This window comes from Tinamus guttatus, unplaced genomic scaffold, assembly GCF_059628265.1.
Source record: "Tinamus guttatus ecotype Peru unplaced genomic scaffold, ASM5962826v1 Tinamus_guttatus_pri_ptg000115l, whole genome shotgun sequence".
Taxonomy (NCBI): domain Eukaryota; kingdom Metazoa; phylum Chordata; class Aves; order Tinamiformes; family Tinamidae; genus Tinamus; species Tinamus guttatus.
In genome coordinates, this window is record NW_028288649.1 from 11,159,757 (window position 1) to 11,182,720 (window position 22,964).

Sequence of the window (22,964 nt, forward strand, 5' to 3'; positions counted from 1 at the left end):
TCCTGTGCTGCAGTAACAGATATGTACCGTCAAGATGGCTCAAAAAATTGTTTTGATTTTTTTACATTTATTTATTTGAAAACTTAACAAAGTCTGCTTAACAAAATAGAGGGTTGGCTTGTAGGCAGTATTTAATATACAGATGTACATGGAAGGAGAAATTAATGAGATATATTTTTGGTCCAAAGATGAAGAGGAACAAAGCATATTGATTATAGTTACATAAAGATTTATAAGACTTTGTCAACAACTGCATATGGTTGTTACAAGGCCTTAAAAGATGCCAGCCCTAGCATGTGATTTAGTTACTGACTGTTCTGCACATACCACATCACAGGTTCTCAGATCTGTTGGCTTGGGGGTTTAGTAGCTTGCAACACAGCATGTTTAAAACGTTTATAGATAAACACGTGGAGGAGGGAAATACGTTGATTAGATGAAAAGGAAACTGTAGTGCTGGAAACTGATCCATCCTATCTGTGCAAACCAACCAAATGCTGTTCATTTCAGCCAGATAAAGAGAAAAGGAAACACGGAAGACATGGTAAATGTATTTTGCTTTTTTTATGAGATGTATTTTTTTCAATGCATTTTTCAGACCATGACGAGGTAGTCATATTCATTTACTTTATACCAATATGATGCTTATTTCAGGAGATACTTATTTTTGTGAGATGCAGTGGGTACCCGTGTGTATGTATCCATGTATACATATGCATGCACATGCAGACACACGCTGAGTCTCCTGTAGTAGTTTATTCCTCATTGCTTTCATGGCCCGAATCTTTCCTTCTGTTCAAGAAGGCTTTGAACTAAGGAGGGGTTGGGGGTGTTCAGCACTTCCAAAAATCACAGGGAAATATTCAGGTGTCTGAATTTAAACAGCTGAGCTATAAAATGGAGATATCATCTCTCACTTAAGTGTTTTTAAAAGTAGAGAGAGAACATTATCTTCCTCTACATAGAGACAAGAATCTTGTGAAAGCCATTTTCTACATATTAGTGGGATTGGTTTTTCACACTAAGTTCTGCCTAGCCGAAGGAAAGAGAATTGCTCTATCGTTGAAATGAAACAGACTTAATCTAATAGGTTTTGAGTGGTCTCTTTCATTAAGGAAGAGATAGCTAAATCAAAAATTTATGAACACATCCTTCTCTTGAGCAATTCTGGCATAGACTTGGGTGCACTGGAAAAAAATAAAATAAAAGGCTTCTGGACCGCAGCTGAATTTCCTGCGTGTCCAGATGAGATGATTTATGCAGTGTGGAAAGCACCAAGCATTTCCTCCTAAACGCATCACTGGGTTTGCATCAGCTTGGATACCACCGATGGACTTGGGGACACTTTCCCAAGGACTGACTAAGCTCCTGTGAGCTGGCTCAGCACGTGGCTGGGAGCAGGCTCGAGTTTTTCCTGGGAAGCTCAGTTTATTTTTTTGACTAACAAAGCAGATAGATAATTTAATGGTGTATTTGTCAGACTTAGATGTATTATAGCTATGGTGCCAGTATTTAAAGGTACTGCTGGTTCTCTCTTCCTTTTAAGAGTGGTTAAAATAGCTCCCCTGAAATGGCAGTTGTGGTAAGTCTTGTGGTGAGCGCTGCAAGAGGCAGCTTCGTGCTTTCTCCTCCAAAAGCTTTTATACAAATTGCTCAGAAAATTTTACAGTTTGTTGTCATCTTTATCAACCTATTTTAAATACTAAGTCCTTAAAAACACCATAATCTAAAACTTGTGGCTTCTTTTTTTTATGGCTGATAAATCAGCCTACAGGCTGGCTTTGAAAGGTCTGTGAAGGTTTCAAAGCGCTGGTTTCACCTGGCTGGTGCTGGTCCCTTGGGAGCTACGGGCTCCTGGATAAGATCGGTCTTTGGAGCCACTTTACACTAGCTCAACACAGAGAGTCTTCACACAGTCTGTTACACTGGGACGTGCCTTCTGGACACCAAAGAATTGGTGGATAACTTTGTGTAAAAAGAATTGCACTAGAGCTCATGGGCCATGCAGGCTGCCAGCAAAACACGCGTTGTGTCCAAACCCGCAGCACAAGCAAGGCCATCTTGGTGCCTTTTCTCCTCGTAGCGCTGTTGCCATCACGGGGGGTGGACACGGGCACGCGTGTCGGCCAGGCCTCACCGAGCCCTCTGCTAACCTGGTGAAAAACCAGAATAACGCCGTGGAGCTGCTTCCTGTGCCCGGCGTGCGCAGCCTGGCTGCAGCGCAGCGCGCCTGCCACCATGCTGTGGGGATTAGCTCCGCGGCGAAACATCCTTCAGAAACCAGAGGCCTGTTAGGCCTGTAGAAGAGCCGACAGGCAGCAGGGCCTCCGCGCTGCTGTCCTAGCCGCATACTTGTAGGCACAAACCATCCTAAGCCTCCTGGTGCACTCGTACTGCCTCTTTTTTGCTATTATTTTAGGGCTTTTTGGTGAAACTGACGTTTGAATTCAAACGGTGCAGGAGAGCGAGCGTGCAGGGGAGGCCATGTCGGGTGGCGCTAATGCTGCTGTCTTCCTCGCAGTTCCACTGGAGGTTCTCCAAGGAGGACGTGCACAGCCGACACTCAAAGAAGGCCGGGAAGGCCAAGCTAAGCGCCAGGGAGAAGCAAATGGCGGAGGGGGAGCAGGAATTTGAAGTCATGGAGAACACAAGAAACCTGGCGGCGCGGACGGCGGCGGGCGGCAAGGCTGGCGCCGAGGGAGATGTCATAGACTTGGCCGAGGAGGCCGCGGGAGGCGGCGCCGAGCAGGGCGACACACGGCTCTGCCCCGACGCCAGCGGCGCCACCACGGCCTGCACGCCCCGCGACACGGAGCCGGGAGGCTCCGCGCCCGGCACCGACGGCTGCGGCGGCGGCGACGGCTGTGGCAGCGGCGACGGCTGCGCGCCGAGCGGGGACTTCTCCAGCGAGTAAGAGCTGCCTTTCAGGAGCCCCGTGAGTTGCCTGTGTTTTGCCAGTACAAAAGAGCAGATTTTGCTAGTCGCCCTCAGTAACGCTCCATTCTGCCTTTCTTTGGCATCGTGCTTATTTTGCTCCTTTTGCGTTGTACTTACTTCACACCAGTTTCTCCATGTCTTAAGTAACCGCAGGGCCTGGGCTTTTTGACCCACAGGGGCTAATTGCAAAATTTTGTTGGCTTTACTAAAAGTGAAAAAGCAATTTATTGCAAAATTTCGTCGTCCTGCTGTCCTGTAAAGACACAGTCAAAATTAAAAGCAGGGACAGAAACCAGCTTGCGTTTGCTCTGCGACCGCCCTTAGCCAACTGGGTTTGTATCTAGTTCAAGGCAAACATTCCAGCTGGCCAGATTTTATTCTGTAGCGCGTTTCTGTCAACATATCTTTGCTGGAAAAAGGTATTGTGCCCTATGTTGCTTCATCATTAAGCTTGTAGTGTCATGGAAATGGTATTTGGGCTTCAGCAGGCTGAAATTGGAAAGCCCAGAGGAGATGGCTGTGTCTGTGTTTACCTTGAGTAACATTTACTGATGATAATGCTCTTCTGAATTTTATTAACTGTTGCAGACATTTAAAGCAATAAGAAGGCCATGTACGTGTAGTAGGTACCCTCGGTAAGCAACTCCCCTAATAAATTTGAGAGAAGCAAATTATTCTAATATAAAATGAGATTTCCTGTTCTCTTATGTTTATATCCTGTTGGCAATCAACAATTTAACAATTGCCGGGGGTTCAGAAAATAGGAAAGCAGAAGGAGCGCGTGTAAAATATGCTGCTTTCAATGCGAATCTTCTCTAAAAACGGCATTAGATGTCGCCTCCCAACCCTTCCACATGATTCTTCACCACTTCCTTGTTAGAAAATGTGTTGTGGGAAAGAACTGAAATGACGTGCGAATAGCAGAGGTCAGTGGCCAGCACAGGTCACGGAGTGTCCTTGCGGGACAGACAGACATTAAGAGAGGGGCCTTTTTATGCAGCAAGTAGCCAAATTTGGGGACTGATACATAAAACATAATTCTGCAAAATAACCCACATTTTTAATTTTGAAGATATATTCGGATAATTACAAGTAACATGCACATATTTAGTATGCTGTCTAAAATATATCAATCTTCTCCAAATACTGCAGTATTGTTAGAAGTGTTAAGAAGTCCATGTTTCTCTCTTCCTCAACCAGCAACACCACCTACATTCCTATTCAGCAGTGGTTAAATAGTCTGGTAATAAGGTGAAAAATATATTCTACATTTCCCTGCCCCACTTTTTTAAGCAAGAGCTCTGTAAGTAGTATATTATTTTTTCCCTTAGCTAATTTGTGCCTAATAATTTTCATTAGAATTCAGATCAAAATGCTGTACAAAGAAAAAAAAAATGTGTTTTTCATCAAATGCACATTTAGAATGGTTTCAAAAGGGCTTTCCACATCTAAAAAAAATCCTGCAATTGGCAGAACATTGCAGGGATGGAAAAAAAAAAACTAGCATTTTGAATATTCATCTAATTTGGATAATGGCACTTAAGTTGAAAGCATCGCATTTCACACATAGAAAGCATGGTAGTACTTTTTTTCATTGATTGAAGAGTATTTATTTTGAATTTAGTGGTTTAACCACATGACTGTAAATAACTTGAATTTCTTGTGGTATTTTTCAATTTGTTCATTCTGTTTCTTAAGATTGGACTGAAGCTCCCATAGGCTCAAAAATTTTGTTTATTCTGCTTAAATGCAAGGTCTGTGCTCTGGAAAGTTAGTAGTAGTTGTCTGCAGTTCTTAGTAGGATAGCATCATTTTACCGATGGTTTCTGTTTTAAGGACTAGCTTTATACTAATCTTGTTTTTTTAAAAAAAGATCACTGTATTTAATGAACATTTTGCTAGTAGAAAGTGTTGCAATATAATGAACTTGTCCACTTTGAATAGAAGGCATTTACTGGATTGCAATCATCTGGCTTGTTTGACTGGATCCCAACTGCTTTCAAAACTGAAGAGAAATAAAGTTCCTGAGGAGGTTTCCTATTTGTGGTGATACACAAGTGCCAAGGAAGGACCTTGGGCTCCCCGCTGAGGGGTGGTTTGCCAGGAGTCACTAATGCTGGGGAGGTGGCGGGACCACGAGGGGACCACGAGGCTCCAGAGAAGGTGACGCTCCTTTAGCTGCAAGTGTCAGTAAAAGCTTCATTCCCCCGACTGCTGTGGAGCTGGGAAGGTGGGAAGAAGAACTGGAAGGAACGTGGGCATCTTTCTGCTTTCTGTGTAAAAAAGGCGGGTGGTTTTTGGTTTTACAGTCGCATAATCAAACCCAACTTGTGATTTTGCCTGGCCCTAGGCTAGCTCAGCTGTCTAGCGCTCTGCATGTGCTCTCTCCACCTCCTCTCTCAAGGAGGCTGGGGAAGCCTAACTCCTCCTGAAGGCAGGTGACACCAACGGGATTCGGGTGCCCAACGCAGGGCTGATGTGTGGCAGCTGCGGGGGCTTCTAGTGCCTCAGCGGCCTTTGGGGCTAGAAATTTGGGGCACTTTGGCTTGTAGGGGCCAAGAAAGCGAAATCAAGTGTGGGGTGTTTTGCTGGAGCCTGGCTGGGGAAGGGAAGTGGCTGGGCTGAGCTCACCCCACGTGTCTTTGCTCGCTTAGGCCTGAGGTGGTCGGGGCTCCTCGTTGTCCAAGGAAGGAAGAGCCATGAAAGGCAAGGAGCTGAAAGGAAGAAATGCAGCTCGGGCAAGTAAGGAGGTGTCAAAGACTGGTAGGGATAGGGGAAAAAAAGTGCTGGGTGAATTAAATAAAGGCTGAGAGAGGCTTTTGTTACTGTAACAAACAGCTGAAAGTCCAAAATTTTGAGGCTTTGTGACTAAAACGGCTCATGCAAAGACTAGGAGGGGTGGAAGGTGTGAGCGATGTGGCTGGTGCTTTACCTCAATGTGTTAGATCTATGTGTTTGAAAGCGAATCATGGAAATAGCTCAAAGTAATTTGAATGTATGAATGGAAATGAAGCTGAGTACAGAACTATATATATAATATGTGTGTGTGTGTGTATATATATTCTTTTTTTCCCTCTCTCTAAATTGGCTCCTATATCAGCCCTGATTCCTGAGGTGAGGAGAGGTAACTCGAAGGGCTCTGCACCGGCCTGCCCTGCTTAGCCTTTGCAGTTGCCATGATTGTCCCTGTGCCCCAGGGAGCCAAATACTGGGCAGGACTAAAGCAAGAGCAGATGCTCATGCAGGATTTCCATCAGCTGAGAACTGAAGTGTCTAAAAAGAGCGGAAACTGATTTTTTTTGATGATAAATGCTTCTCGGAGCTATTAGGTGTGCTGGCCAGTGGTATAAACGCACCTGTGAATTAGGACTTGTGGAGACAGTTGATGTCTTCAGGGCTGTAAATGGCAAAAAGCTTTAAAAAAAGAAAGCTACCCTTCAACAACAGAAGGGTACCTGTGGCGTTGAATGGGGTAGTCGACTCTAATCAGTACCCTACTCATATACAGAAGGGGGGGAAAAAAGGCTTTGCGATTTAAAAGTGCTTTCTTTTATTCCCCATGAAAGCACCCTACTAACTGAAATAGTGGGTATCTGTGATGTAATGGTAGTGGAGTAGTCACTATTTTTCAGTTAATTAATGCAAAGTCTATAGGAATACTTCATATTCTTTGTACCAGATGAGCACATGACAATCCAAGTAAAATAAATGTCACTGGAACAAGAAAAAATGATTCAATCTAATAATGCTGTCACAGCAGGTAACTTCCAATCCATAACATTCAGTTTTAAGTATATAGATGGACACACATATTAGTGTTTTTTTTTTTTTTTTGAGAAATGTAAATGTCACTCTTGTCTACCTTCATTCAACCTTCTCTAGGGGATTATACAAGCATAGGATGAATAAACATTTTCTAAGGCTGGAAGTTATGATGTGACAATGTGAAGAGATGAAGTCAGCAGCTTTCAAACAGCAGGGGTTGCTTTATGTTCCCTATAAGCATAATCTGGTACACACTTATTTGTAGGGTATGTCCTCATATGGGTAAATTGCCTTTTTTTTTTTCCCCTCAATTATGGTAGAGTCAGAGCAAATAATAGAATTTCAAGTGAATCTAGTGTTTCATGTTAAATGAAGCTATAGGAAGAGGAGGCTCCCAGAAGATCCCTAAGCCCCAACAGGCAAAAGCTCTGGAGGAACCGCTGCTGTTGTGGGGCTCTTAGCAAACCCCGGGGTTCTTGGGGAGATGCACATGCAGGTTCTGGGTGTTGTTAGGGAATTGAGCTGCTCCCTGCTTTTTGGCAGGTAATGCTCTAGGTAAGAACAAACTACTTGTTCACAAACCGATCTGGGGAGGGTTGCTGTTTGGGGGGGTGTAATGCCACACAAGCTGGTTTTACCATGGAATTAGAGAGACGTCTGTGCCCTGGATCTCTCGATCTGAGTATAACGGGGGGTGACAGAAAGAGGTTAGAGGGAAAGGGACCTTTGAGGAAGCAAAGGGTTGTGAAGTGCCTTTTATGAGATGGACGTTTGGTGCAGTCCGAGGAGTGGTTTGTGAACAATGCCATTTGGACTGCAGAGAGGATGTGCATTAAGGAAAAGGGCAAAGCAGTTTATAATCCATTTCATCATTTAAAAGTCACTGTGAAAACAACATTTACAGGCTTCTCAACTCTTTTTTTATTATTATTACATTGTTGAAATGTTTAAAAAAAAAAAACCTGCTTCCTTTGAGCATCCATCTCTGACATGTCACTCATCTTTCTAAACAAAAAATAAATCCTTCTTATTCCTGGTGTCCCCTGTGTAAACACCGTCCTGTTACGCTCCGGAGGGAACGAGCAGGCAGCCCTGCCCTACAGGTACTCATAAGGAATCATTCTCATGTTTGGGCGGGAAGGGGGTACCCCCCAAGCCTCCATGTCCACAGTTCCCAGGGGGTGACTTCGAGGAGCAAACCCTCCCATGCTGTCCAAAAGCCCGAGGCCAATCTCCAGCCCCCTCGCTGATCTGCCACGCACCCTCCTTTCCTTCAGTGGCCTGTCTTGAATTGCAGTTAGCTCTGGATTTCTCTCTGGAAAAGCTCAGTTTGCTGTAGGGCTTTGGGTATCTGTTTGCATGTTCAGACAAGTCTCCTGCAGCAGCAGCAGTGACTCTCTGTGCTGCACCCCACGTTAACAGCAGCTTCTTGCTCGGATACTGATCACACCATTTTTCTCAAAGATGAGATCAGTGGTGGCCTATGATGGTAGGTGGCCTGCAAGCCTCAAGTGTAAACACTGTCTTGGGCCTCTGAGATAGGACAACAAGAGGAGCGGCTGGTCTCAGCAAGCTCACATCTAAGTAAGCATCTTGAGAGAGAAAACTGAAGCTGGGGCAGTGCCCTTTTTATTCAAGGAGCAGGAAGGGATCTGGGGAAAACTCTGAAGCTGTTGACATGAGCAGTGCTGCTGTAGAACCCAGGTAGCGATGCTTCAGCAGCCTGGCCTCAGCAGAGAGGGGCACCCACGGCAGCAAACTTGTGCACTAGCTCCTTGACTGTAACCAAACAGCTCCCTTCCCCTCTTCTCCGCAGTTCTGTTTCTCTGCGAGCAAGGGGGAAGAAAGAGATCTTTTTGGGAAGGGCGCAGCTATCAGAAACATGATGCGCAGCTGAACCCAATGGAACTTCCTAGGACGTTTCCGAACAAGCTGGCACTGCGCAGGGGGATGCCGGAGCTTCCCAGCTCCAGCTCTGGCTTGGTCCTTGCTGCTGTTGCAGAGGTGCAGGGGAGGCGCCAGGGCCAGGGAGCTCCTTCCAGGTTTCCAGCTTTGCAGACACCAGCGCAGGCCGGCAGGGTCCTTAACACATCACTCCTATTAACTCAAGTCTGAATATAAAGAAGTGTCTCTTATTGTCAGCACAGCTGACAATGACTTACTTAAAGTCATCCTTCCTCTTTTAACAAGAAGTGACAGATGCTGGAAGCCACAACACAACAGCCCTACTTTTATAAAAATGTACTTGGATATCAAGGCATGTGGAAGGGAGGGTATCGACTCATTAGCACAACTTGGAGCAGCTTCAGAGGTTGGGGCTTCAGTTATTATTTATTATAATCTGACTTGTCATTGCTGTGCATCTAATTCTCTACAACTAAACGTGAGCGCTGAAAATCTTTTTTTTTAAGCTAATAAAATGTGTGGATAAAGTGAAAATATGCTGCTATCAAAATAAATAAGCACATCCTGTAAAAACCACAAGAGTTAATATTTTTAATATAAAATTACTTTATTTTTTTCCCTGAAGTAGCAGCACTGTATTAAAGATACATTATAGTTACATCTAGGGAGCACCATCATGATTCAGGGTGGCTTCAGGTATGGGGTGAAATTTTGCAGTTAAGTCTAGTCGATTTTCTGTACATTTTACCTTACCAAAATAAAATGAAAACAAATACTATATATTTTTTTTCTGTTCAACAGCTGTGGCTACCACCATTTCTCAAAGAAAACACAGTCTCGAGGAACACCAATATTTGCTAGTAGTCTGGATACAGATTCTATCATTGGAGGTGGCCCACAGATGTACCATAGGGTATCCTTAGATACATGCTTTTTTAGATCCTCTTCAGATATTCTTCCCTCTAACAAAGAAATGAGAAGCAAGAACAATAAGCATGAAGTAATTTCAGAAAGAATGGTTAGTGTTACTTCAAACACTCATTTCTCAAAAATAAATCAGACTTATTGAAGGACTGGCATCAAGGCTTGAGAGCTCCAAAACCACTTTTCTTCTGTGGTTACTCATCTAAATTAGATGAGTACGGCCAGTTGGAACACATGGAATATTAGTCATTTAACAGGAACACTGCTTGCATCCAACTAAAAATCCCACAGTTGATGAAAAAAAGCAGCAAGTATGTCTTTAATCCAAGTACAACAAAAATGGAAGCATGACAGAGTATCTCTTACAAGCTGTCAGCTTGCTCCTCATCAATCCTGTCATAATCAATAAATCTAGACAGGAAATACTAGATTTTGGAACAAAATTTTCACTGAAAATTACTCATATGAAGTTCAGATTTAACAGTGCAAATTCAGTACACAGGGAACATTTACTACACATGAAAAGTTGAAAAAGTGTCCTTTTTCTCCATAGTGTAATAGGCATAATGAAATTTAGGTCTTTATATAGAAATGTTCTTATTTGTGTCTTGACTTGCATTTGATTTGGAATCTTTAAAGGTAAAGATACTAAATGATGCATGGAAACACACACTAGAGGTTATTATATTAAGCTTGATTCTCTAGAACACTCCAGGAATCTCTGTGTGCTGCCATTTCTTTACCTGTGACATGTGGCTGGAGTTCTCTGCAGATCTGGGAATGCTGCTGAGTGACGTGGAAACGACACATGATCTTTCCAGGAAATGCATCCATCAGGCCAAGAATGTTTTTCTGTAATGTTCAACAGACTTTCTTATACATCGGGCCATTACATCAAACCACATGTGCACAAGCAAGCTCAGAACACCCCAGGTTACTGCTGAGCACCAAGAATTCCAGTTCTCAGAGCTCAGGGGACTTGATTTAAAAGTGCAAATTCCCAGGAGCTCTGTACCTGGAATCCAAATACACTATGCTGCCAGCTATGTCACTACTGCTCTCCTCTTTTTTTTTCCCTTTCTTTTTTAAGTGGCTGTAGTCAAGCACTTGGATCTGAGAACCAGTTATGTCCTTTTCTGGTTTCTTCCCATGTAAGCTCTCCCAGCTTCCTCCTCCTACTTGCAAATGGCTTTCCATTAAAAACAAAGAAAAACCCTCCGGTTTTGATTTTACTAGATTTTAGGAAGTTTAAGTCAGAGTTGCTGATCGGGCAAGATAACTAAACCCTTTGCTCCACTTTTCTTCTTCAAGGCAAAACAGCTACAATGTAATGTCAACATTATTTTTTTAACCCAAGTAGAAACTTTGTAATTTTCAGTTCCCTAATTCACAGCTGTGAGTTACCACCAAACCCCAGCGCTTTCACTTCACCCCATCATGAAAATCCATCAATCACCCTCACAGTAAAGCAGCTTCTCCTCATATTCAAATGGACCTTCCCGTGTTTCGGTTTGTGCCCATTGCTCTCACCGTCACTGGGCACCCCTGCAAACAGTCTGGCCCCATCCCTCACAGATACATCCATAGCTCTCAGATACAGATGTATCTCCCAACAACATAATCCCTCTAGTGATGCTGCTTCCGCAAGTCTGTGCGCAGAGGTAAAGATTTTTTCACACACATGTTATAGATACAGGAACACGTGAAGAAAACAGGAAGCATCTCAAACACGGCAGAACACCCCTGTGCTGCTCTCCTCCTGAAGCTCCACACAAGAACCCTGCTGCTAGGGCACTGCTGAAGGGGGCTATTAGGAAATGCCAGGCACCAACTGTGCACGTGTAGAACAGGAAGGGGGACTGGCAGGTTCCAGTTCATTACGTTGCCCTTCCTGACCAGCAACTGGCTTTTCGAGGAAAAACCTAGGTTTTTCAAGGAAACCTAGGTTATTAGGGATGCCTCTTTACAGAAGATGTGCTCAGTTTAGCCCAAATGTTACGAGGGTCCTCACTGGCTGCTGATCCCTCCCTTCTCTGTGGATGTTAGTGCAGTCCAGTATCAACAGTGTTACAAGAACAACTTGTACAGCTTGCATTCTCTACAGTAATGTTTTTATCAGCAAAGCTCCCTATGATTTTATAAAGTATTTCCTTTGGATGCAATTGCTCTTGTTAGTCTTTAAATTGAGTACAATCTGAACTAAGATAACGCAGTTATACTATTAAATATTGAATATACTATTAAGTATATATGCATGTTCATATAAAATCTCTAGAATACTGTGATACCATTAGGAGATGATAGTAAAATGTAGACATCTAAGGCAAACTGGCTTATCACTGAGGTCACTGAAAATCAGGTAAGACAAATAACCTCCTTTATTTGTATTCTGGGATAAGTAATAAAACAAAATGCACATGAGATTTGGCGCAGGAAGCAACTTTGGCCTCTATTTGTACAGTGCCTCACAAGGAGGTCCTCCGTAATTTACCTGTAGAGTGATGCATGCACCACAGATGAATAAATGAGTTCTAGTTTTGCTTTATTTACCTTAAATAAGAGTTCGTTTGTATTTTTTGCACTGTAGTAGAGGCTCACAGTTCCCATTTTGTATCCACCTCCTTTACTCTCCTGAGATTCATGAAGATCTGCCACGTGCAGCAGTATGGAAAAGAGCGGGTTAATTCCAACACCCCCTGCTACGAGCACGACTTTCACAGGGGGGTCCCCGGGCTGAGGATCAAAGAAGAAATCGCCTCCCACTCGCAGAGCCACCTCTGAGCCAGGAGCACACTGGGATGCAAAAGGAGGTATTAATTGCAGAACCAAAAGCAAAGGTAGAAATACCATTCTTGCACCATCAAGTCACAAAACTAGCTGCACTTCAGAGTGTGATTTTTGATTTCTATTTTACCAATGAGATAAAACTGTAGATTTTAAAAAATATAGTCTACGGTTATCTGAAGTTGGTTGTTTCAGGCTTTTTGGGGTCTAGCTTCACGCTTAGGCTATGACAGAGGCAAGACGGTGATTTCCCCCACCCTGGCCCAAGAGAACTGAGAAAGAAACAATCCAGGCAGCACGTGGTTGTAAAGACCAAAGGTGAACACGAGGGATCACACTTTTACCCAAACCCTGCTTCATGTCAAAAAAGGGCATTTTTATGAAGTCAAAGAAGGAAGTCAGACTGAGTTACACGTACTTGGAAAGTTTTTTCTATTCTCATTCCTAAAAAAATTTCTTGTAGAGTCACTTTTCCCCTTGCTACATCAGAGTTACGGAAGAAAAAAACAAGTCAGAGAAAAACGTTCTCTCTTCATCCTCTACTTGTTGATGATTTCTTAAAGAAACATGTCAAAGCAAGTTTTTTGAAAACTAAAGCTATAATGAATAAAATATATTGAGCAATATCTTCGTGGTACACAAGTATTGCTTCTACTCCAGCTTAGCCACCTATATTTATACAAAGGGTGAAGCTGAAGTAACCAGGAAATCAGACAAGTTCTTCTGTATCACAGTACATTAACAGAACAAATAGGAGCAGAAAACAACTCATTTTATACTATACAGATTTTTATAAAGGACAGAGAAGGTGACAAAAAGGGAGAGAAAGGCAAAAAAAAAAAAAAACCTGCTGAAAAAATAGCAGTTAATATTTTTCAGGGCATGAATTCCAGAGGAATTACAGCCCTTAAAGACACTGACTGCAGTAACGCTGTGAATCCTCAGACCACGAACCAAGTCAGAAGATCACAATAACGAAATTACCACGTCAGTATCTTGTTTCAGGCTCTTGGAGAACATAACCTTTATGTTATATTTAAACTGACTGAACACGTCAACAGGATTTTTGCAATCCATAACAGAAGGTGGTATGAAATTTAAAAGACAAAAAAAGGCAAATCTCACCATCAACATTTACTATCTTTTACCTCCGTGTGAATCCAGTGAGCAGGAGGATGAAGAGCATTCTTGACCGCTAGCTCTAATATCCCATCTCGTTCCAACAGGCCAGGGCTTGAACATATAGAGAATCCTCCAACTACAGAAATTCCAGGAATAAAGAAATCAACCCTGAATATTGACCAGAAAGAAAAGTTAACAAACAAACACATATGGAAAACAAAATCAGCCACTCTGTTTGCAACAATATTTGGTTATTGTTTCAATTATCTTTTCTTTACAATGATCTCAGACCACTTCCAAAAACACTAAGGGCTCCAGCTTGAGTAACACCTTCTTATATGAGTTATCTTCATCTAGAGTACATGTCATCAAGCGAATATAAAAAAAAATCCTCTATTAAACTAGCAGATTTTTATGCTGCTCAGCTTTTAGCATTAGATGCAATGTCTTGAGAGGAAATAGAATTGTATTTAATTAGAAAACACACAGCATATTGGAAAAACGTCATAAAAAACACAGTATAGTCCAACAAAATGGTTTAGATCCTACTCTTTTCAATGCTTTTATTGCTCCCTTTAATTATCAAACACAAGAGAAACTGATTTTAGAGAAGCTGCTCTTGGTTGCATGCTTTTTTTCCTTGGGAAGACAAAATATGTGAAGGTAAACCACAGTGTGTAATATATTTTTGACAAGAAAAGTCAGTGACTGCAGTAAGCAGAATTGCTTTACATATTGAACTACACTGCCCTCTCATGGCAGACGTGCTTTTCTAGTAGAAAATTGGACTGGAGTAAATTACCTTTTTTTTTTTTTTTTTTTTTTTTTTGAAGTGAAGTTGAACAATGCATGACCTGCTACAGACTTAGAGGGTAACATACAGCTAACTTTCTGCAGTTAGGAAGTATGGAAGACAAGTCATTACTACATGTGGGCAGGAATTCATTTTCATAAAATTTTGATATTCCAAATAGTATCAGAAAAAAAAAGTTAGAAAATAATTTATTATCTAACATTTGAATCTCTACAACTACCCAAACCTTTAAAGACCCCCATATTTAAAAAAGAAAGAAAGCAAAAAAAAAAAAAAAAAAACACTTGACATCTAAATCTAGTGAGGGCTCAGAAAGGTATCAGACTGCAAATAAATGGTCAGCACCCAGAAGAAGCTAAGAAGGCTGCTGATAGGAAAATCACTCGGTCCATTCCACTGTTCCCAGCTTGTGCAGCCCCACTGAACCCTGGGCTCAGCCTCTCTGGCAGGAAGGATCTAAGAGATTTTTGAGTAGGATTCCTCTGTGGCAGCATTTACTGGATGAAAGAGCACCTCCAGAAGCTAGCAAAGCCCTTTACCACCCTCTGCTGGAAAATAATCTTAGTATTTTGACTACTGTAAAAAAATACATATATACACACACACACACATATATATATGTGGTAAACTGACAATCTGGAATCAAGTTAAAATGTACTCCTTGAAATTAAAGGGAGATATTATTTGTGTTGGGGAAATACATATACACGAACATTGACGTAAAATCTCAATGTAATTTTACCTTCTAAATTGCTATGAGGCATATGTTTCTTTTTGTTAGTATTTCTTTCCCAATTACACAGATAAAAGAGATTTCAGTGCTCTGAAATATATTATACTGTATATATTATAACATAGTGGCCTAGCATGTATTTCCGATGGCTTACCTAATTTTAGCTATGCACAGTAAGAAATTCAAAAATCTTATTAGTAACAGTATAAGTGAAAAGAATAGTTCCAGGGGCAAAAAAAAGCATAAACTGATAGGGAAAAGAAAAGAGAGAGAAATAGATGAGAAACACAGAAGAGCTGGGTGGTTTTTTGTTGTTGTTGTTGTTTTTTTCTCCATTTCTCTCATTTTAAATGCTACCTGAGCCAAAAAATTGAGGAAATAAAGTCATTAGTAACTGCTAGAGGAAGCATTTTCATAAACCTGAAAATATTAAAGTAATAATGTCATCCATTTTGAATTTAAGTTAAAGACCAAAACCTACTAGCATGCTTGCAAAACAAATTCACTTTTGCTTATGAAAAACTACATAATTAAAACACTCTGAAATACACTGTAGTTATAAACTTTGGCTGTAACATCTTACTATAGCAAATTCTAACAAGTTAGCCCTTTCTACTGAGGAAATTGTAGCCCAATTTTTCTTACTGCTCATCAAAAAATGTGACCACAGTTTATAGCTATAAGTATAGAAAAGCTGTTGCATGCCTTACAATAGCATTAGAATACTTTCAAGGAAGAAAATGAAAAAGTAATTATAATTAAAGCTTTCAGCGTGATAATTGCTAAAGCATTTTTGAAGGGTAAATGCATTTTCCAAGTACGGGCAAGCAAAAACTTAACATGAGTCACTGCACATGTGCAAAAACTGCATCAAATTACTTCACAAACAGAAATTATTGCAATCAGCATCTTGTCTTCTGGTTCTAAATTTAAAAGCCAGCATATTAACACTACATGAGTAACATATGCTGTTAATACCCTAGCAACTATACTTTGATTCCAAGAAAACCACTCTCAGCCGGCCAAATCAAAGAAGAAAAAAAAAAAAGTTTAAGAATATTTAAATGACCAGTGTCAAAAGCAACTAGTCATAGTTCTAAATTAATCTTTAAGAGAAAAAAAAGTGAAGGAGGACAAGTATTTTTAATAAAGAAGGAAGATAAACAAGAAAATCCACTACGAGTCTGAAAACAAACAAACAAAACCCCAACATAACAGCTGTATAAGTAATATAGATTACTATTTCAAAAACATCAAATTAGTTTGTTTTTAATTAATTACTTTGATATAGCCGTATATATATTAAACTGAGTTATCAGGCTTAATTTCCAGATAAGGAACTTTCAGAAAATAAATACAGGATATTGGGCAATTCTGAGTTAATAATAGAATTGTACTACCAATAAAATAACTTGCAAATCCACACCATTCGCATCTGTTTCACTATAAAGATGACTAGCAAATAAAGACTGTAACAGTGGCTCACAAAGTGCAGTGTGCTACTCTTGCAGAAACACTGTAACATTCATAAATTAGAGCAAAGTACTGAAACAAATATTCAAAGAATACATTCAAATATTCAAACAATATCCATTTTTGCCCTCTTAAAATCAATACTAGCATATTTAACAAAATCATAAATCTTTCAGCATTTTATTATATTTGTCCTCTGCTGGAATTTCCCCCTCAGATATGAGGGGCTCTTACCATTGTCCTGCTTTGAAAGTAAAATCTTTATTTATGACAGCCAAGCGAAGCCTTTTCACTGTCTCCGATTCACTGGCGATTCCACACACTTTTGCTTGTGAAATCATCTAACAAAAAGAAAATAAGCCACTGTGTTAAGAAAACTCCTAAAAGGAGACCAGCTGCTAGCGAAGTCACAGGGAGAATTCTGCATCTGTATCTGTTCTTTTTTAAGTAATTGAATGTATTACCAACCTGAAGAAACCCAACAAAGCTTACATCAGTGCATTTACCTGCACCTGCCCATTCACACCCACAGACATTTGACCACATATATGAATTATGAGCACAGGGAAACTGTGACACTGGCATTCATTTCTAGCTAGCTGCATGACTTTTGTTTGGAAAAGTTGAGACTAGATATAAAAAACAGTTATTTTATCTCATATAATCTATAAAGTAGAAAGAAAAACAAGTTAGGAAAGATACCGCTTTTCTAAAGGAAAAGCAACCTTGTAGCAGGATGAACCACTGCAGAAGAGCTCCTTACTTAAATTCCCTGATGCCAATTGGCAGCACACGGATCATCAAACCTGCCCTGCCTCTTCCTTTCTGCTACTTTTGAGTTATGATTAGTATCTATTTTCTTCTAAAAAGACAGTAGTAACGCCCTAAATAGCTTTCTATAGGGATTAATTTAATTATTCTGTTAAAAATTGCTAATGACATTTAGCACATTAGGAAATGCTAGAACACCACCACAACTCTTACTTCTCATCTGCGTAAGATCAAACAGCTTACACAATGAAACTTTAGCCAACTATGCTCTAATTTAAAACACATGACAGGAAATTAATTTCTTCATAAAACAAGATTTGAACACGTCTACTGTCCCATAAAACAGCAGGACATTTGCCAGTTTTAAGTAGCATACTTTTCCACTTTAGCAGACAGAATTTAATGGGCAATGCAATCCTTCTAAGTTAACAAGACAAGCAACAGACACATGACTTAAATAGTTATTTTGACGTAGAAAACTTACATGCAAGAAATTAAGTCTTGACCTATTTAGGTCAAGTATAGTAGTATGATTTCATTATCTACCCTACTCCATAGCTCACCCGAGTTCTATTAAATTTCTCACGTAACAAACAGAATCACGTAAGTCACTGACAATTTTTATATCTCATTAAATTTCACCATTGATCTCAAAACATACCTGTTTTACAACATTGTCATATATGAAAAATGAGGGAGAAAATGTAACAGAAACTCCTGTGGAAGAGACAATGAAGCCTAACAATCAAACAGATGCATCCAGTTTCTGCACAACGTAAAATAAAAGTATACTACAGAGTAGGACACTAACCTCCTGGCGAAAATTATTTGCTGTTCTCTCTAGATGATCCATTTTTATTTTTGATTTTGTGGTGCTGCAACAGAAAGCAAAGATAACTGTCATTTTAGCATGTGTGCTAGTGCCCCTTAACAATATAAATCTCTATTAACATAATCATTTGCCTACATTCCATATGACAAAAGACTAAGTAAGAATTAAAAAAATAAAAAAACAGGAATTAATCAAGTATTTACAGATAATAGCTTTATAGCTTCATTTTGACAGTGCTATTATGATAGTCTATAAAAAAAAAAAAGCCATGTTTGTAGATGGAAGACCTACCCATTCACTGTGCAGTAACAAAAAGCAGAGTGTCTCAAGACCACCAATGCAGAATGAGTGGGAAAAATTCTACTAGTACCTCTCAGTAACTGAGGAATAGTAAAACCCACAGAAATAGCAGCACAGGCCATGATGAACAGGTTTTCTTCAGAATTACCAGCTCCTGAAAAAAGACAATCCATATAAATATTTATTAAAGAATATACCCATTGTTTGACACTGCTCGTTTTCACCCTTTATTTCCCAGAAATCAGATAGGTCAAAACTCAGCTGGAACTAAAAACAGTGGAAAACATGTAGGGTATCAAGAAGGAATTTTACAAATATGACAATAGCATAAGGCAGTCAAGGGAAAATGTGCATCTGCTGTTTGAAGGGCAATAAATCTAGTCCCAGATAATATAAAAAGTTGCAGAAGGCAACATTTCTTGCCCAGACTTTACAAGCAAAGTCTGCTCGCAGGGCTCTGCCTGTACCAGTAGAGTTTGGGACGGAGCAGGACAGCCAAGACTGGGGCAGCGACAGTTCAGGGACTACTTTGTGCAGCTGGATGCATGCAAGTACATCAGACTAGATGGGGCACACTCATTGTGCTAAGGGTACTAAAACACAGTTAATAAACTTGTAAGGGCATTACCTGACACCCATGAAAAAATATATGCCATCTCTGAAGGAGAATTCTAGTTGGAAAATTTTGTAAGCATTAAACTTTTTTTTTTTCCAAAGGTTGATTTGAGAACACACGTATCTCATTTCCTGAAAGGTAGTTCTGGAGGAGTTAGAAGATGATGACAAACATATACGACAACACAGCAAATGCCAGAACCTAGATTATAATTACTATCTGCAAACCGTCAGCAAGAAGTAGGTCCTTACCTACACAAGAGTGGACATATGGTGTGAAGTTTCTAAATCACACACTAAAATGAAGCTATGACAGAGAAAGGCAAATTGACCACATACAGTACCAAAACAAGTCAGAAATGTCCTTTACTCACAATGTTCAGGAAGAGGTTCATAGTGAGCCACAAAATCTCTCTCACTGCATATAAATCTGCTTTTGTTTTTCTAAGATGGATGAGCATAATTTTCTGTCCTATTATCCTCATCTATTGAATTAGTGTATTATTTCAGTGATGCAGTCCCCTGTTTCTTTAAAGCACTCTTAATCTTTCACTTCCGTATAAATATCTTTTGGAGCATTCTTTTAAAGCATATAATTTATTTGCAAAATGTTTTGTTTTTCTTTTGGAACCCTTTGAAATGGCAATGATCCAACTTGTTCAACTAATCAGGCCTATACTCTCTAACAGCTTTCACTAGCAGCTGCATTGGCTGGTCACTGAGAAATTTGTTCTGTGTGTAATCTTGCACAAATGAGAGGCAGAGCTTTCATAAATTAGGGTGGTCAGAAATGAAACACATTTGTTGTACCTACTTAAAATTCCCACTTTGATACATAAGAAATATTTCCTTCATCTTTTAACTATCTATAATTTGAAATATCTTTTTGGCATTTAGCTCCACAGCATCTTACAACTTTTTAATGTGGTATTTATATATATGTGTGTGTGTATATATATGTACATATATAAACATATAAATCTTCTGCCACCAGCAGAAAAAATTACTTGAAAAAGTTTTTGCTGCAGAACATACAGAATATTCTGTTTCAACAAAGTACTTCAGTACTTTCTACGTGCAAACGTTTAGAAGCTAGTGATTACGAGCACAAGCATTAAAATCCAAAAAATATTTTAGCAGGACAAAGTATGCATCTGTTGAAGAACTGACACCCCACCACATCAGCAAGTCCAATCTGCAAACCCTCTGGGTTACTCAAATTCATGAGATTAGTTTATAACTTGGGGGCTTTTAGATATTACTTTTATGTCTATCTACCTCTCATTTTTCAGTCTTGGGGGGGGGGGTGAGAAGGAAGGAGTTTATTCATATTTTCAAGCTTTTTAGCCACTTTAGTTAAAAGTAAAAAGGAAACAAATTTGAAAGTGGGCATCCTTGCATAAGCTACTTACTCCAACAGCTGTAATCCCTTCTGTAATTAATTGCTACTAAACACAGTGACATCTGCTGGTAAAATAAGTGGCCTAACTTTAAAATCCATTAAAGATTCTGGACTGTTTGTTTCACATTCTTGGTTTAACCTAATCATATAGCTGGATACGATTGACAGCCACTGGAAGCTGGCCACGTTTTCAAGTGCTTTAGAAAACAATTATATCCAGGTCTACACATGAAAATGTAAAAAAAGAACCAAAGGGAGGGGGAGAGTGCAAAGAAATGTCAGCTTTAATCAGAGCAGCTACAATTTTAAAGTCAAAGCAGAAAGATCCTGTTCACGGAGAGTATTCTAAGACTGAGATTCTAACTTTAATTAAAAATAACTCTTGGACAGCAGTCTATCCTCCAAAGGACACCTGTTTGATTTATCCTGTCATCCATCACTTTGAACTCCTGAAAATCACAATAAAATCAGTTTGAATGTTCTCTCTGCAACTAATAAATTCCAAAATCTGCTAATGAGTCCTGCTTCTGTGCTGCCACATACATGTTGGAGAGTCATGTCTTTGCAATATGTGAACACTCTCCCCATCTGTCACCTCAGAAACTTTCCTGGCTCATCCAGCTCCTAAGACCCCAGTCTGGAGGGATGTTCTTGCTTTTTAATACTTCCTCGATCCCTTCAGAAATTGCTGCCTCTTATCCTTTGCTCTGTAGAGAGCGAGTGCTGGCACTGTTTGTGACCCCTTCCTCTCTTCGCCTAAAGATAAAGCCAAGTAAATCATTTCTTCCTTACCCTCTGATCCACTAGCCCTGGTTAAAAATCAGCCAGTGCATATTTTCCTGTTCATCTTGCCACGCTGAACCCGAAGAGACAGGGTCACTTTTAGTTTCCTGCAAAACAACGAAGGGCAAACTGCTAAAAATGAGTTAATCCAACAGCATGGGGAGGCAAGAGAGAAATCTAGAGGGGAGGTGGGGACGGAAAGGCAACCGCATATGGGTAGATGAAGTAAACAGCCTTTCCCTCGGGCTAGGGCTGACAAGCAGCGGCTACAGGAGAGGCAGGCGGCGAAATGGGGTCACCCCGCCGCCCTCCCGCTTCGGTGGGGGAAAGGGCACAGAGGCGGCGGCGGCGGCGCCCTCGGGGCTCCGCGGGGCCCCCTGGCCGTGCGGGGCGGCGGGGGAGCCCCCCTGGGGGGGCGGCACCGCCGGAGGGGCCGTTAAACCGCCATTCCCCTCCCCCACCGCCAACCGCCCCCGCGACCGCGCGCAGCCCCCGCGCCGCAGCCCCTACCGGCCGCGTCACGTGACGCTGTCGGGGCGGGCGCGCGCGTGGGGCGGCTGCGCAGAGCTGCGCGCATGCGCCCTGGCGGGGGGGGGTGCTCATTGCCCCACGCCGCTCCCGTCGACATGTCGGTGTTTCACGACGAGGTGGAGATCGAGGACTTCGAGTACGACGAGGAGACCGAGACCTACAGCTACCCGTGTCCCTGCGGCGACCGCTTCCTCATCACGCGGGTAACGCCGCGGCCGGCGCGCGGGCGGGCCGGGGCGCGGGCACGGAACCAGGCCGCGGGCACGGAACCAGGCCGCCGGCTGGGCCCTGGGGCCGTGGCGGGTCGGTGATGGCTGCCATGTTGCAGGAGGAGCTGGAGAACGGCGAGGACGTGGCCACCTGCCCCAGCTGCTCCCTCGTCCTGCGCGTCATTTACGACCAGGTGGGTGCTCGGGAAGGGCCCTGTGGCAGCGGGGTGCCCCACTGTGGGCCGCGGCTCCCTGCGATTTAGCAGTTCTTATCCAGGAAGCATTTTATGGCTTTCCTGCCTTGGGAGGCAGTTAATTTCTTGTCACCTATACCCTCGGCTGAAAAAGAAAATAATTATCTGATATCTTTTGAGAGGGAGGAAATCCAAAAGTAATAAATAACTGAAACTATTTGCTGTCTTCAGGAGCAGTTCATGCATGGCGAAGTCGTCGCAGAGCCTTTGGCAAGCAAGGAGTTGATTAAGTGCTGATGATCGTGCCACAAACTGCTGCTGCTTTAGAATAAGAAGTTATGGGGATGTCGCCTTCGGGGAGGGACGAGGCACCCCTCCTGCACGTGCTTGCTGCTGTGAGAGGTGAGTGTCATCCTTTGGAGGAGGAATTGCTGACATCAAGACATGATGGGTTTTGTTCCAAGGAGTTATGTAGTTTAAGCAATTATAAGTCATAACGCATATTCCAGAAGACTCAAAGGATACAATCAAATCAACTGCAGATTGGTACATGGATGGAGTGTGGGGAGCTGCCCAGGGGAAAATTAGAACATTTACGTAGCAGAGGTTGCTTGGTCTGTAAAGAAGCAGTCTTTGTAGGGACGTATTCTAGTGTAAAGTGGCACTGAGAGCAGGAATGGTGGAAACCAAAATGTCTGTAAGGTGTGAGGCTGTGCACAGCTGGTTTTGATGCAGTATGGGGATGCCAAGCACACTCTCTCCAGTGCAGGTGAAACATAACAGAATTAAGAAGCCCAAACCCACTGCCGCTGGTGAATTTTTTTTTACTCCTATGGTAGAAAAATGTCTTCCTTTCTTATATGTTTGTAC

The 22,964-nt window shown here is 41.5% G+C and overlaps 3 protein-coding genes across 5 annotated transcripts in view; 2 read left to right on the plus strand and 1 right to left on the minus strand.

The window, feature by feature from the left end:
- The window catches only part of RFTN1 (raftlin, lipid raft linker 1), a 78,025-nt gene extending 75,111 nt beyond the window's left edge, over positions 1 to 2,914 (plus strand). Inside the window, exon 9 of the mRNA XM_088521225.1 lies at positions 2,522 to 2,914. Coding sequence (XP_088377351.1) covers positions 2,522 to 2,914 — 393 coding nt within the window. The remainder of the gene's footprint in view (positions 1 to 2,521) is intronic.
- Positions 2,915 to 9,184: 6,270 nt separating this feature from the next.
- On the minus strand, positions 9,185 to 21,697 carry OXNAD1 (oxidoreductase NAD binding domain containing 1). 3 transcript variants are annotated; one of them, XM_088521199.1, is made up of 9 exons: positions 21,671 to 21,697; positions 21,170 to 21,267; positions 18,352 to 18,514; positions 18,040 to 18,103; positions 16,692 to 16,798; positions 13,464 to 13,605; positions 12,082 to 12,324; positions 10,275 to 10,383; positions 9,185 to 9,569 (listed from the first exon to the last, which is right to left on the minus strand). In XM_088521199.1, the coding sequence occupies exons 3-9, from the start codon at positions 18,480 to 18,482 to the stop codon at positions 9,415 to 9,417; spliced, it is 951 nt and encodes a 316-aa protein (XP_088377325.1). In that variant the 5' UTR covers positions 18,483 to 18,514; positions 21,170 to 21,267; positions 21,671 to 21,697; the 3' UTR covers positions 9,185 to 9,414. The 3 variants fall into 3 exon arrangements, with proteins under 3 accessions (XP_088377325.1, XP_088377326.1, XP_088377327.1); XM_088521200.1 differs by lacking the exon at positions 21,170 to 21,267 and having other exon boundaries at positions 21,671 to 21,680; XM_088521201.1 differs by lacking the exon at positions 21,671 to 21,697 and having other exon boundaries at positions 18,431 to 18,514; positions 21,170 to 21,296.
- Positions 21,698 to 21,770: 73 nt separating this feature from the next.
- DPH3 (diphthamide biosynthesis 3) lies at positions 21,771 to 22,409 on the plus strand. The gene is made up of 3 exons (XM_088521058.1): positions 21,771 to 21,894; positions 22,020 to 22,094; positions 22,326 to 22,409. The coding sequence occupies exons 1-3, from the start codon at positions 21,787 to 21,789 to the stop codon at positions 22,389 to 22,391; spliced, it is 249 nt and encodes an 82-aa protein (XP_088377184.1). The 5' UTR covers positions 21,771 to 21,786; the 3' UTR covers positions 22,392 to 22,409.
- The last annotated feature ends 555 nt before the right edge of the window (positions 22,410 to 22,964 follow it).